The sequence below is a fragment of the Zophobas morio genome, unplaced genomic scaffold (genome assembly GCF_036711695.1).
Source record: "Zophobas morio isolate AGI-343-1 ecotype UQ-CSIRO unplaced genomic scaffold, CSIRO_AGI_Zmor_V1 ptg000012l, whole genome shotgun sequence".
Lineage (NCBI taxonomy): Eukaryota > Metazoa > Arthropoda > Insecta > Coleoptera > Tenebrionidae > Zophobas > Zophobas morio.
This window is the reverse complement of record NW_026972117.1, coordinates 24,213,850-24,229,195: the sequence shown is the minus strand read 5'-3', so window position 1 is coordinate 24,229,195 and position 15,346 is coordinate 24,213,850. Positions and strand designations below refer to the sequence as shown.

At 31.9% G+C, this 15,346-nt stretch overlaps 4 protein-coding genes across 5 annotated transcripts in view; 1 reads left to right on the top strand and 3 right to left on the bottom strand.

The window, feature by feature from the left end:
* The window catches only part of LOC135128056 (protein scabrous), a 55,085-nt gene extending 52,916 nt beyond the window's left edge, over positions 1-2,169 (top strand). The window contains 1 exon segment of the mRNA XM_064054867.1: positions 902-2,169. Within this exon segment, the coding sequence (XP_063910937.1) occupies positions 902-1,603 (702 nt within the window). The 3' untranslated portion in view covers positions 1,604-2,169.
* Positions 2,170-2,512: 343 nt separating this feature from the next.
* Positions 2,513-3,652, bottom strand: LOC135128058 (RAB6-interacting golgin). The gene is made up of 3 exons (XM_064054869.1): positions 3,479-3,652; positions 2,903-3,419; positions 2,513-2,850 (listed from the first exon to the last, which is right to left on the bottom strand). The coding sequence occupies exons 1-3, from the start codon at positions 3,549-3,551 to the stop codon at positions 2,601-2,603; spliced, it is 840 nt and encodes a 279-aa protein (XP_063910939.1). The 5' UTR covers positions 3,552-3,652; the 3' UTR covers positions 2,513-2,600.
* A 26-nt stretch (positions 3,653-3,678) lies between these two features.
* On the bottom strand, positions 3,679-14,980 carry LOC135128059 (ubiquinone biosynthesis protein COQ4 homolog, mitochondrial). Of its 2 annotated transcripts, none has more exons than XM_064054871.1 (6): positions 14,861-14,980; positions 4,917-5,139; positions 4,697-4,866; positions 4,495-4,624; positions 4,048-4,141; positions 3,679-3,989 (listed from the first exon to the last, which is right to left on the bottom strand). In XM_064054871.1, exons 2-6 carry the CDS (start codon positions 5,137-5,139, stop codon positions 3,827-3,829), a joined length of 780 nt encoding a protein of 259 aa, XP_063910941.1. In that variant the 5' UTR covers positions 14,861-14,980; the 3' UTR covers positions 3,679-3,826. The 2 variants fall into 2 exon arrangements, with proteins under 2 accessions (XP_063910941.1, XP_063910940.1); XM_064054870.1 differs by lacking the exon at positions 14,861-14,980 and adding an exon at positions 5,216-5,410.
* LOC135128057 (UDP-sugar transporter UST74c) lies at positions 10,833-14,773 on the bottom strand. Its single transcript, XM_064054868.1, has one exon. The coding sequence runs from the start codon at positions 14,551-14,553 to the stop codon at positions 13,552-13,554; it is 1,002 nt and encodes a 333-aa protein (XP_063910938.1). The 5' UTR covers positions 14,554-14,773; the 3' UTR covers positions 10,833-13,551.
* Positions 14,981-15,346: the final 366 nt, after the last annotated feature.

The window sequence follows — 15,346 nt, the reverse complement described above, 5'->3', positions numbered from 1 at the left end:
GGAACGAGCACCGGAGTTAAATAAATATAGACTCCATACATTTTTAATGGAAATTTCCGTCTGTTATTGAGAAAAATGTATACTTGTACACACATTACTAAAATTGTTTGAGGTACAATAGCTTGAAAAAAATAATGACGTGTTATTATATAAATGTGCCGCGTCTACTAAATCGGGGTATCGTAAATTACAAATGAAAGTTATTTCTAGGTGAAGGATAGATATTGACGTAAATGTCTCAGTTATTCTAAAGTAACTTGCCGCAATCAGCTGGTTTTGGATAGGTACTATTTTTATCGAACTCTGTCCAGTTACCCAGAAGTTAGAAAATAAGACATAATTTCATTAAAACAACTGTGATTCCCGTAGTCTCTATAAAAGGCATCATTCACACGCTCTTTTACGACAGAAACAGTTTTAGCAGAAATTGAAAAATAAATTGCTTTTGAAAAATGTCTGCTCTGCACTCTAACTTGTTCCTACAAAGCTTAGTATCAGAAAGCGCCATTAAAAGTGGTTTTAAAACGATATTGCTTCCCATTTTATTCTGCCTTTATTAACCAACGATTTCACTTTGAATGTTTTATCATTCCATTTTAGTTGACATTTCATTAAAATTTCAATTAAACTCTATCCTTTGTGTATTGTCATACATGTAGCACTTCTCCATATGCTCATACGAGACATGAGTTATTGTGAACAATCAATGGAACTCGCTATCAGACGGAGACATAACGAAAACGCTTTGTTCAAGCCGAGATTGTCAAACATCTTTTGCAAATATTTAATTATGCGAGCTTCAGTGATCCCATATGAGCGAGATTCCATTTTGTGAAACGCTATTCAGTTGTCTTGATGATGTTCCGTTGTGTCTTTTCTACAATATTTGCATTTGTTTCAGACTGAGTCAGCCACACTGGATTCTAACACCACAAAATCTACAATTCATCTAGTTCAAGAACTGAAATCGTTCGAAAAAGAATACAAGAGTATCGTGAACAAGTTGCCTCATGATTGCGGTGCTGTGTCAGGTCCTAGCGGTATTTATCTAATCTCTCCTGGGGATGGTGAACCCATTTTAGCGTATTGCAAAGACGGATGGACCACCATCCAAAAAAGATACGACGGATCTGTCAACTTTAATCGCAACTGGAACGAGTATTCCAACGGATTTGGATCAGCGACGGGCGAACACTGGTTAGGCAACCGGAATTTGCATTATTTGACAAAGAAAAACTGTACTAAGCTACAAATCAACATGAAAGACATCTACGGAAAGTATTGGCAGGCGACTTACGATGAATTCAGCGTCGCAGACTACAGCATGGGTTTCAAATTAGTTGTCAATAACTACAGCGGGAATGCCAGCGACGCCCTAGACTACCAAAACCACATGGAGTTTTCAACTGTCGATAACGACAGGGATATTTCAAATACCCATTGTGCTAGCAACTACGAAGGCGGTTGGTGGTTTTCACACTGCCAACATGCAAATCTCAATGGAAGGTATAACCTAGGCCTCACATGGTTTGACAGTTCCAGAAACGAGTGGATTGCGGTTTCCCAAAGCGAGATGAAGGTGAAACAAAGAGAAAACTGTTGAAAGTTGGTGTTTTAATATTTAAAAATTTATCCTTCTATCGTGAATCACCATGTTAACCACTATAATGCCATGTTATTCGAGTAATTGTATTTAGTTCACGTTGGAAGTTGTTTTGATTGGAAGACTGAAATTTAAGAATTTCACGTTAAGAATTGTACTTACTTTTTTAAATTTGCCAGTATGAACCAAAGAAAAGACTAGTTCATTTAAAATGTTAGATTAGTAGTGTTATGTAAACTCAACTTGTAAATTTTAAGCGCACACTCTCAATAATGTCATGTATATATAATTTATTGTCTCATGCTTTTTACTGCCATATAGTGTAAACTTTAAGTTGGTTTTAAAACTTGTATATAGTAGTTATATTTATTGTATTTATAATATTTGACAAAGATAGTTAAATTTTTCCACATGGATGTTTTATGTAAATAGGTCATACCTTTGTACCAATGATTAGTTTTTTAATAAAAAAATATAAACTCGATACATTATTCATTATAATTATGCACACGTATTTTAAACACATTGTAAAAATATAGAACAGAAGAGTTGTCCCAGAAAATAACACCAAGTTATAAGCGAAAAAAATATACGTATCCAAGTATTAACTACACATAATACATTTTTAAAAACAATAATGCATTAACTTGTCAATAATTTAGGTTACCTTTTGTTATAGCTTGGTGAAGCTATAGTGTATACATTCATTATTTGCCACCTTTTTTAAAATGTAATTGATCTTTTATGAGCATATTTAATTCAAACATCCTGAGTGACTTTGACTTTACAAATTTAATGTTCATTTTCAGTGTCTGCTCTTTTACTAACAACATATAGCAACAACATCTACATAAATTTTACAATAATAAAAAACATCAGCCATTAGTTTTTGGGACAACCCTTAGATACTTTCTACAGGAATTTTTTTATTAAAACGCGTTACAAAACTTCGGCGGTTACAATAAAAAACACAATAAAATTCCTAAAATTGCACTTATTATGGATTACCTACATCATTTTCTTTGTTCGTATTGCTTTGCACTGTTACATTTTCTTCATTCTGATTAGCTTCTGCTGGTGATAGCTGCAACCGTTGCATCAATTCATTCAATTTTTCAGCCTTTCGTTCTTCATTCTTCTCTATGATCGCGCACAAATGTTCAGTTAACATTTCTTTCCTTTCTTGTTTCTGGTGTAGCAAACATTTTGCCTCCAGAAATTCTTTCTCTACTTTGTGATACTTTTTTCTGAAAACGTAACATTAAATTGCAACACTTAAAATAAGCTCAGTGCACTTACTGACATTCCATGTACTCTATACTGGCAAGTTCAATTTGCTTTCTCAAAATTTTAACATCACAAGAAAGCATAGCATCTAATTTTTGAAATTCTTGTTGGATTTCGTTCAGCTTTTGCGCTTCCTCTTGTGTTCTTTTGGTCCTGTCTGCCAACGCTTTAGCTAATAGTTCTTTGCGTTTCCTATTTTGTTCTTCGATTAATTTTTGCCTTGCTTCAAATTCATCTAGGTCTCTGAATTTCTTTTCATCTTTTACAGGCTCAGTTTTCGTTTCATCGGTTTCAGTTATCAGTTTGTCTGATTTTTCTTCTATGGCTGGTTGATTTGGTTGCGTTTTCTTAATATCATCAGCTACATCATTAGGTTTATCTTGAATACTTAGTTTGGCGTTCTCAGATATTTCTTGGGCGGTATTATTTCTAGCAGTATTAGTGTTATGTAAAGATTTAGATCTTGAAGATGTGCTCACATTATGGCTCGCTTTGAAACTAACCTTCTTCAGGGAAGTTTTCTGGTATCCTAAATAAACAAATTAACAATAAGCAAAGACGTTTTCAAATTGTGAGTAAAATGTTTACCTTTTTGTTTATTAACGTCATGACCTTTTGCTATTTTACGAATATCATCTTCACTAAATCCAGAAAAAGACATAATACGGTTCTGTTATTAATTTGATTAAATAAGCGTTCATAATATGAGGTTAATTACAATGACAACATGGCAAACTGTCAAAATTTGACTGGAATAAGGTTGTGGGAGGAGAATGAAATAACTTAAGTAACGTGCGCGTGCGCTTTAATTACTGAACATAATTCAAATAATGAAGGTCAAACTTAAAATAAACAGTAATTATTTTGTATTTACAATTATTACAAAAAATTTAAGTTAACTAAAAAACAAGCCATTAAAAATCCACTGTTTACGAATTATGTATTCGGTAGAACTAATGGCTTAATATTAAGTTCCTTGTGTAATTCATTAAGAGGTTGCTCCCATCGTTTTTCGAAAAATGTATTTAATAAAAATTTACTGTTGTGTGCTGTTTCAAGAGCCCAAGGTAGATAATAGTTTTTATATAAATTTCGATGTCTGCAAAAACACAAAATAAGTATCCTCGCAATATTAGCTTAGGTGATAAATAATTTACTTCAGTTTTAATCGAACAGGGCCAAAAATCGCTGCACCGATACACATTGGAAGCTTAGTTTGAATGGCTTCGATCCATTTGACGGTTACTTCACCTAGAAAAGTGTGTTCCTTCTATTAAAATGTAAAATCAACCACAGAAAAACATAATCTTTTTATAACTTGCAACCCTGACGTCATTGTAGATAACGTACATACAGTATTTATTTACCTTTACCGGTAAGTGTGTATTAACAAAACGATTCAACGACAAAATTCCCATTTTTTAGTGACTACTTGCTGTTTTTATTTATCTGCCTCTGTTTAATTTTATTTATATAAAACAAACGACCTTTGGATGCCTACTTCACGCTACTCAATACAAATAAAGCCACAAATTAATGTAAACCTTGATCGGCCAATGATGACCTAATCATAAATAATCAGCAGATTTAGCAATTTTGCTCACCTAACATATTTGTCGGCATTCCTAAAATTGCGTGAAATAAATCATGAGCTTCTCTGTACCTCTGTAATACGTAAGCCGCATTTACATCATCAATAAATTGGACAGGGAGCCGAGAATCCGGTGTTACATTCTGAAATAATAAGCATAATATTATAAAGTGTTTGTGTACAAAAGACTAAGTAGTGTTTAACAACTTACTTACGTTATCTTCCAAAAAACGTGTATAAGTTCTTCCTAAAGTACCTTCCGGGTATTTTTTAAGCTTATCTAAGTCGACAGTTTGCGAGTTGATTCTTGGTTTTTGACGTAATATTTCTGCTCCTTCTTCAGAACTCTCCATTTTCCTCATCATGTACATAATAGCAGACGTTCCTTTAATTCCGTTTTTACTTTAAGTTCTTTAAATTTTTGGCTTATCGTACCTGCCGTTTCTCCTAGACAAGCAATCATATCGGCTCTGTACGGATCTACTATTGACATAAATGCAGATCCTACGGTAAGAAGTCCTCTTTGAAAGTTATTAATTTGAATGTGGTTTTTATGAAAATCATTTTCAAACGTGTTACTAGTAGTAGTGGTACTCATCTGAACAAGGTTTTGTAACGGCGGAAACCAAAGCTTCTTGTAAGTAGGGAATTTTAACATCTAAAAAGTGATAATAAATGTTGTTAATGTTTACAGCATACCGCCAATCTTGTTCTTAAGCATGTTTCACACATACAGTTTTATTTGATGTGTACATTTTCGCAAAAACAAATACCGGAAAACAATGATATTCAGTCCACCACTGCAGATCTTTATTCACTGGTTTTAAGCAAGACTATGAAACGTGAAGAGAGATAAATTTTCCGAGGTCATCAGAAAAACAATGTTCTGATAAACTAACAAAATTAATAACTAGAAATGATGCCGACAGAGTAAATGGAATAAATGGAACGGTAGCTGAGAGCTTTTTGAACTAAACAAAAGGAGTGAGGCCAGTGGATCTAACCAGCATTTTTTTTACGCTTATAGAAACAAAAAGTAAAATACATATTAAATAAATTAAGTTTCCCAGTTCAAGCTAAAAACAATGCCGTTTACAAAGTTTCAATATTTCTATCCGTTGGCATAACATAATTTTTTTAGACACGTTATTTTGAAAAATTTGGATCAGAAACGATCAACTTTAGGCTAAGAAAACACCGAGGAAGAAAAAACGTGAATAAAGACAGAGTGAAACTTGATTAATACAATTCCGGTTGTTCTATTTTGAAAAAACTAAGGTCGGGATACTGGAAAATTAATCTTAATTTTTATTTATAAACACTGTTTATTACAACTCTATTTTATTGACACTGTCAACAAAGTGCATCCCTTTATCCACATTGTAAAATTAAAAAAATAAAAAAATATTTGTAACATATCTTACAAATATTTAATCTTATCCTATAAACGGAACAAATTTTGATCGATTTTATTTACCGTGCTTACGAAAACCTTAACACGTTCGCTAGATTTCAGAGCATTCGGTTTTGCTGTTCGAAAGTTAAATTGGAAACTGTGGTTACAGAATTCTGATTGAAATCTGAATGTGTAGGGCACAGACTCAACACGGATTAATAAACAACAAGTGCAGGAATATTTTATTATATAAAATCTAAATAATATTTACTAATGTAAATTTTGGAGATGACATCATCCTTTTGTTTGTGGGGATGATTTGCCAAATTTTGGTTGGCGTTGTACCATATACATACGTGATAGTTCTAATTAATAACCGTGTAAAGTTTAACAACAATCGGTCCAACAGTTTTGGAGATCATCTGTCAAATAAAAATCCAGACAGACGAAGGACAGGCAGACAGATGGACCCGGGAGACCTATTATTTCGCACTCTAGGGCCCATGAAACGTCGAGAAAACATGAAAATAGCCAGTCGTCAGATGGATTTAGTGTTGTCTTTTGACCTACGTGCGGGAAATAAAAAAAAATGGTCAAAAGTTGGTTCGACAGAACTTCGCTCGCTCCTGAAGTACAGTGGAACATATTCAGCATTTTCGAGTTGAGTTTTTTCTTTACACAATTTAGTGATAACGTCATCAACATTTTTGCAAGGACACGTATATCAACTTGGATTGTTGCAGTGCAATACTAAAAATAACAGTATTGCATTCCTAAAATTTTCTGGGAAAATGGAGTGAGTCGTTCCTGATTTCATTAATTTTATTCGACAAAATTATGAGATGACGTCATCAATTTTTTGGGGGGAATAAACAGATATATTTTGATTAACAATTAACCATGCTTATAATAATTTTAAAACGTCTGCAATATTTCAAAGTATTCAGTTTTGCAATTCTTGATTTACTCAATAAAATAAATTGACTGATTCTTTATTTTTTTGAGTCACCTTGTATAAGCAAATCTAAAAAATATGCATGAAATGATAAATTACAAGTCTAGACTGATCATACTTTGCACATTTTAGATAGGATTTGTCCGGTAAAATTTTGAGATGACGTCATCAACTTTTTGGGGTTGATAAACAGATACATTTTGATTAAAAGGTTACCATGCTGTTGTAAGTCAGCCTACAACAACTTTAAAACGCCTGCAATATTTCAAAGTATTCAGTTTTGCAATTTGTGATTTAATCAATAAAATAAATTGACTCAGTCATTAATTTTTTTGAGGCATCCTGTATAACCAAATCTAAAAAATATTAATGCAGTGATAAATCACACGTATAAATTTATCATATCTTGCACATTTAAAATAGGATTTATGCAGCAATATTTTGAGGTGACGTCATCAATTTTTAGGGGGGATGAGTAAAAATATTTTGATGAAAAATTTACCTTGCTTATGATAACTTTAGAAAATCGCCAAGACTTCAAAGCATTCGGTTTTGCAGTTCCTGATTAAATCAATTAAATAAATTCATGCATTCATTAATTTTTTTGAGCCACTTTGTATAAGTAAATCCAAAAAATATTGGAATGATAAATCACACGTAAAAACTCATCATATTTTGCACATTTTAGATTGAACTTGTACGGCAAAATTTGCAGCTGACGTCATGAATTTTTTGGAGGAGATAAGATATTTTGACTAAAAATTTATTATGCTTTTCAGAACTTTAAAACATCTGCAAAATTTCAAAGCATTTGGTTTGGCAGATTCAAAATTAAACTGCAAAATGTTGTTTTATAATTTTGATTTTTTTTCAAAAATCTGGACGTTTCGGGTAAAAACTCAACACGGGCTCATAAAATACATGTGTAGGACTACGTTATTTTATACAATTTAAGATCCACTTACTATGTATAATTTGGAAGTGACGTCATCACATTATTAGTGGGGACGGCAGACAGACAGACAGACGGAAACGGGTGACCTATTTCTTCGTACTCTAGGGGTCATGAAAGGTCGAGAAAACTTAAAATTAGAAATCGGCCGACGGACTCGATTACAATACTTCCTGAGCGTAAGCTCAAAAAGTATGTTTATTGAGCCTACGAAAAGATCAATTTCGACATGAAAAAACAAATGAGGGTTCCATTAAAACAGCCTCCACAATTGAAAGTAATTTTATTTTCTGTTACTCAAAATGAATCTTATAAAATTTATATTCTACGTGACTTACATTAGGAGTAAGTCCAAAATTATTGAATAATAGATTGACTTTATGTTTTTTATTACAATATATTTTGTTCTTTGCGGTAAAAAAATTGTCGAAAAAAAAAACTATGTATACAAAGAACAAAGATTAAGCCCCACCCAACCGCCCCGATCTCAATTGTGATGAGCTTTTCATTCCTAATTAGACCGAAGGGGGGAGTTTAATTGTAACGTCAATATTTCTCCAAAAAATTCTACCCTTTTAAAAACATATTTCATACGGTAATTTCTTGCAGAGAAATGAGGAATTTGCAACTAAACTTCGCCCTTCAGCTCACGACGAATAAAATATTCATCACAACTGAGAAAGGGTGGGTGGGCGGGGCTCATATTTTGTTCATGTTTTCTTAATATACGAAGGCTTCTTTTCCCAACAAGAAACTGAAAACATGTTTAACTAACCTGTTGTTGAAAAAGAATTCTATATATTAAAAAAAAAAAAGAAATAATTCCATGAGCAAAAACAGTCTATAATTAAATTTAACAAACATATGTCACTTCGTATAATAAAATTGTTATCCCTTTAAGCTGCAGTCTAATTTCGTAACAATAATTAGCTGTATGGCAGTACAAAGCAAACTTTAATTTAAAATTTAAACCACAAATTACAGTTTTTAATTCACCTTTTATTTTGATGAATTACATTTTTATTTCCGGAGCGAAGGAAGTATTGTAATAGGGTCCATCCGACTGATGGTTACTTGTAACTTTCAAGTTTTGTCGACGTTTTATGGTCCCTGAGTACGAAAAATAAGTCTTCTTTTTCCAATTTGCCTGTCTGTGTGGATTTTAATTAGACATATATCTCCGAAACTACTGCACCGATTGTTGTTAAATTTTATATGAATGTTAGTAATATGGTGCAGATGGTAAAACGTTAACCACAATTTTTCTAATCATTCTGACCAATACATTGATGACATCACCTCTAAATTGTCTATAATAACTGTTACTGAAATTTTATACAACAGTATATTCTTCTACTTGTGGTTTATAAATCTACCTTAAGTTTTTGCCTCAGGCATCAAGATTTTCGCAAAAACAAATCCAAATTGAATAACAACTTTTTGTATTAATTAAAATAAGCGGAACGCTTACAATTGCCTGCGCCGTATCGGTTGGCGTGTCCTGTTCGTAACGCGAAGGTCGTGGGTGCGATTATTTTATGTGGCATTTTTTTACACTGTGACTAATATTATCTATATTTTTTATTTTATAAGGTTTATCATAAAAAAACAAACTTCAAGAGTGAGGGAAGTTCTGTGTAAGCACCCTTAAACAAGATATATATCGAGTTTAGTAAAAAATATGAACTTGTAAATCTGTAGACAACTTTTGTAAACTAACTACTGTCTTAATTTTGCTTTCTTTTTACGTTTTGGAAATAATTCGGCATTTTTTTCGAAAGTGGCAGTCTTCTCTTTATGTGGACTTTGTACAATTAGTAATAATGTAATAAAAAACTGGCCTCAACACATCATTTGAAGTACGATAATTCTTTTATCAAGTAAAATAGAACATAGTTATTTTTGATTATGTTTGCTCAGATTATATGCTAATAAAAAAATCAGCACATAAATATGGTACACTCTGTATATATCACCAACTGTATTATGCATTGTCAAATAAAATTTTACTAATAATGTAAATCAGAATTAGGTAAAAGGCTAAATTGTAACTTTTAAGACATGCAGAGAAAGAAAAAAAATGAGGGTCGGAAATAGCTCATGTTGTTAGATCGTACACAGACTCTGCGTGTTTAAATTGTACGAATGAGTATTTTTCTGAATGGACTATGTTAATGTGTTGGCTTGTAAAGATTTCACACAAAATTTATTGCTTTTGATTACACCATTTATAGCAAATAATTTGCAAAGTCGTGAATCTGATTTTAAAAACTAGTTTTGTGTTTTATTTTATTAATTTTAAATTAGCAGAAAATTCCTTTGGAGAAAAAAACGTGAACTTGGCTTCTCAATAAGCGCGCTCCTCGATATCTCATTAATTAATAAAACTAGAAATAAAAAGCAAAAACCAAAGTCGTACGCTCTTGGAGTGGCGTAAAATAAAATCATTTGTAGCGTAACACGAATTTTTTAATTTTTATATAACTTACCAAATTGCAGTCAGTTTTTTTTTAATTGAAAAACTGAGTCTAGTTATTTGAAGATTATATTTCAGAATTTCTGTGTATACTATTAAATACCGAGGATCATTTTTTTCATACCGCAACAAAAATTATAATTCTGTATAGGATATATAAATTAGCCACGTATACGTTAAAATGAACTCTTACTACATTTTGTGAATATTTACAATGTCAAAAAATTTCAAGAAAACTGAAATAACTATTTTAGTATGTATTTAAAATAAAAAAAATGCTTATAAGTATATTTAACACTTTTAGGGCCGGTTGCATAAACGCAAATCAAATTTAATCTCTGATTACCTCCACAGTTACGATTGTTATTATCATAGTTACAATTGTTCTTAATCAGAGATTAAATTTGATTTGCGTTTATGCAACCGGCCCTTAATTAGTTAGTAACGCATTTGTCAGTACATTTGTGCGTTATTTTTGTTTTCTTTACAAGAGGAGTGGAGTGAAATAACAAAACATAACTGTACGTGAAAGAATTAGAACCAATTTCAGTGTTAACAAAAAAACAAACAAAAAAATTATATCTATTTATTATCAACATTAAAATCACAGGATTATTGATATTGTAAAGACATTTATTCCCAACAGGTATTATTACCTGTTGGGAATAAAGTATTATTATTATAATGATTTGGTATATACAATTTTGGTACAGCTTATTCCGGTGACCACACACTTTGGTAGTAATAATGAAAATAATCAAGTCTTGTGTAACAAACATGTTTACTTCTAGAATGGAGACTAGCAACTCACACTTAGCTCAGATTAAAACTAATGGATACATCATTAAATATTCCTTTACATATTCACAACATTAAATGATCTCGACGCAGTTATCTTGATGACGCGAACCTTGTTAGCGAAACGCATGACCTTTGTCAAGATTTAGTCGTTTGTTTAATTTAAATTAAAAGTTGCGAGTTTGTAAATTTCACCAAAAAATTAAACAGAACAATTCGAGGTTTGATTTTTAGAAAAATGACATTCGAACAGTGGAGTGTCATTTGACCATTTTCAGATTCCGAGAGAACATGGCAAGAAAATTATAAACAAAAATATCCACACAGTATGCATCTCAAAACAATCACCGACATTGACGTGAAGGGGAAAGAGGTCACAGATGTTCAAGAATATCTGCACGTAAATAATCAGCTGCATCCCAGTTTTCGTTTCTTACAAAATTCAATATTACTTTCAAAAACAGATAAATCAAAGGTTACTTATTATGTTTCTCTTTCAGTATAATTCTCTTCCGTATAATTTCTATCACTACTTTTTCTAAGATCAGCAATCTATTGTGGTATACGGGTAAAAAAAGGAGTATCTTTCAAAATGTAAAAATGTAGTATAATTTTTTGACCATTAAGAATCTTATTATATAAAAATTTATAATAGTTAATGATGGTTTTTTTTGAAAAATCCTCTACCCTTTAATTGAAAGATACATAGCTAGTGAAAAAAATAATACTTTAGTGAACCAAAATGAATGTTTCTTTGATTACAGCTGATTGCAATGATTTTAGCTGCTATATTACACTTTTTTGTCTTATCTATAATATTTAACCAGACATCTACATCTTTACATAGACTAACTAAATACTTTAGACTGCGAGAAAATAAGAGTAGTTATTTTTAAATCAAGCTCCTAACGTTTCTGGAATTTATTCATAAATGTAAGATTAGAAGGAAACATTCCTTGTGTTCATAGAAATATAGGGTGCACTGAACCACTGGGAAAACAATGAAAGTTTTTCTGACAGTTATTTAAAAAAATACACAGTATATACAAAGCTGCCTTATTGAAACAGGGATTTAATGAAACTGTCAAACTGACGTTACATATGGTGGTTTATGATAACATGTTACTGTCAGAATGAGCGGCAAATTCGTGTAATTTTAAGTTTACAATGCTAAATTGATGAGAAATTATTTGTATACAATTGCACATGCCCGAAGGATTATTAAATTAATTAAATTAAATAATTACAATTTGTTCTTTTTGAGGTTATAAACAAGCACCGCCATTAAAGAATAAATAGGAAATAATTCCGACATCTTTGTAAAATATCGTCGATTACACTGGTCTACAAAATGCAACTTTTGTAATCATCTGAAGTGAAAATGCACGTTTCTAATCTTTATTATCAGAAAATCATACGAAACCACATTTATTGCACACGATAGATTATTATCTTCACAGGGACATAAAATTCAGTTAGTCAGTCATTAGTTAACCATAAACATTAATACGCTAACCGGAAATTTCATGTAATTCGTTGTCACATTTGTGAAAAGTGTATATTACAATAGTCACGTGTCACAAACAAAGTGACAGCAAGTCCAACTTAGTAAACTCCTTCTTCTTGATGAATTTTGGTTGAATTTTAGTGTTATCGAATCTATTCCTTAAGTCCGTTTTTACTTTGTATAACAGCACAAAATAAAACATGTGAGTTGCCAGCCTTCATTGTATGACATAAAAAATGACAAACATTATGCAACAAATGTCAAAATTCTATTTGAATGTTAAACTCGAATCTGAGACAGAAAGCAATAAAATATATACGTAAAAATGCACAAATTAATTTGATAGTAACACATACGTGTTAAAGTCGACGCCTAGATTAACGAAAATATTTAAGTTCTTTTGACTAATCAGTACTTAATGTAAATGGCACTATATAAACAGATGAGTATAATTTCATGTATATTGAGCAGAAAAAAAAATATATAAAGTAATTAATAATAAATTAAATAATAATCATTTATTTACCTAGTTTCTGTGTTAATGCATGTATAGTCTGCAATAAATAATGCATAAAATTAACTAGTGAAATAGAACTATGAAGATTTTAGATCTTGGCGGTTAAACTAACTAATGTCCACTATTTAAATTATGCAGACAGGCACTCAAAAAACTCCTAATTTTCCTATCAATAGTTTGCTAATGGCGCTGACAGTATTTATCGAAAAGTTCGTGAAAATAATAAATATTTGACAAAGTCAAATGCATTGCACTAGTCTTCAAATTCTTTAGAAATCTCAAATAAATAAATATTTGCAATAAAACAAAATCACTGACTTAATCCTCTAAAATTATGTCTACATAAGTGGCCAAAATCAAAATAGATTTCAACGCTTACATGGATTAAATTTTTGAACTTTGACCACCTAGCCAGATAAACCCTGCAATTGAAAAAATATTCTTCTAACATTAGCTAATAAATCTTGTACTATACAACATTCTCAAGTTTAGACGATTTCTCAGTGGCAAGTGGCACATAAGCAGGGGTGGAATCTTTTCTTTTAAAGGTAACATAAGTGTAAATTAAACTTCCTATTACACTAATATTAATACCAATAAAATTAACCCATGAAAAGATATAATCACCTCCTATGACCATCCCTAAATAAGTAACACAAATATTTTTCAAACACCCTATGATGGTCGTGGTCAATGCTGAATTGTAAAATGTACACAACACAACACTGTATGATAACACAAATCCCATAACACACGATAGAAGGAACTGAGCAAGGAAGATCATGTCATCCCAATATTTGTAATTATATGCCATGTCTAAGTCACCTGTGTAGAAAGCGAAGAAAGTTGCTGGTACGATCATAAACAGTGAATTGTAGAACATGAGTCCATATTTTCCTAATTCTTTGGAATCTAACTTCTTCTTCATATAAACACCATTTGTGGCAGTGAAGAGATCATTCAATAATACAAAAATGTAGCCTTGTAAATTAAAGGCTATATCATTACTGGCGGCAACAACGGCGCCTATTATCATAGTGTATACACTAAACTGTACACTAAAACTTGGTTTAACACCTAGAATATACAATTCTAGTATCATTGTCATCAAAATTGAAAATCTTCTTAACGCCGTGAACATAGGAAGACTGAGTTCTTTAGTCCCTCCAAGTCCGAAGAGCATATTTCCAATGTAGATCAATGGTAGTGGAAATATCTTCCCGAAAGTGTTCAATTCGAAACTTGGAAAATTCACAAACCTTAGCTTTTTAGCCACAAACAACACAACAATTGTGGCAACCATTTGTCCAAGACCTAGTACTTGAAACGACGGAAACTGATAAGTCGTGAGCACCGTTTTGTTGATCACAGTAATCATGAAAGAAGCCACGCCATAAAACACTGCTGAAAGAATCTGCTTCCATAGCAAAGATTGACTATTTGCCTCGTCCAAACACTGGGTCAGATGCATCTTGCGGTTTTTTTTATTTGTTACTTTAGACGATCCACGTGTTTACAAGTACACTTCGGACTGCGGATGCCGATGTCATGATGACCGCACTTTGCGTATCACACACTTAAACTGACTCTACTTTAAAAGAAACAAATTTGCATTCGTTTCAAGAACTATTCTTATTTAAACTGTCAAACTCGCACTACTCATGCTGTCATTGGCAAAAATTTAAGGTCAGATGTCATCCCCTCTATACAAATTTTGAGGTTAGGTTGTCATGAAAACGAAAGTAAAGCGCATCAGACACAAAAAATGTGATACATACCTTTAGTTTTTCAGGTTTTCTGGTTTAATTGTTCACACTGAAAATGAATGAAATGTTGAAAGTAGAGTAGGTTAAGAGTTAAAAGAAACCTAATATATCGACTTCCAGTAGCACTATGATAGGAATCCTACTTTCATTTTACAATTTTATCGCGGCTAGCGACATCTGCCGACAGATTTGGTAAATAGCTACATGTTATTAACAGGATTCTGCTCAACGCACTGGGTAGTGTCACAAAGCGCGCGAAGAGAGCGATCAGAGTCAAATTTTACAATTTTAAGCAAGAATGCTGCTTTCAAAATACTAGAAAAGTGGAACTGTTGGACCACAACTACTTATTTTACTTTTTGAATCGCATCACATCATTAACACACTAGAACTTACAGCAGTAAAAAATTAAAACTTACAAATCTTACTTTATTAAAATAAAACAAATATACGCTAAAAGTTTTCTAATACGGACAGGATTTAACATGCCATAATAAT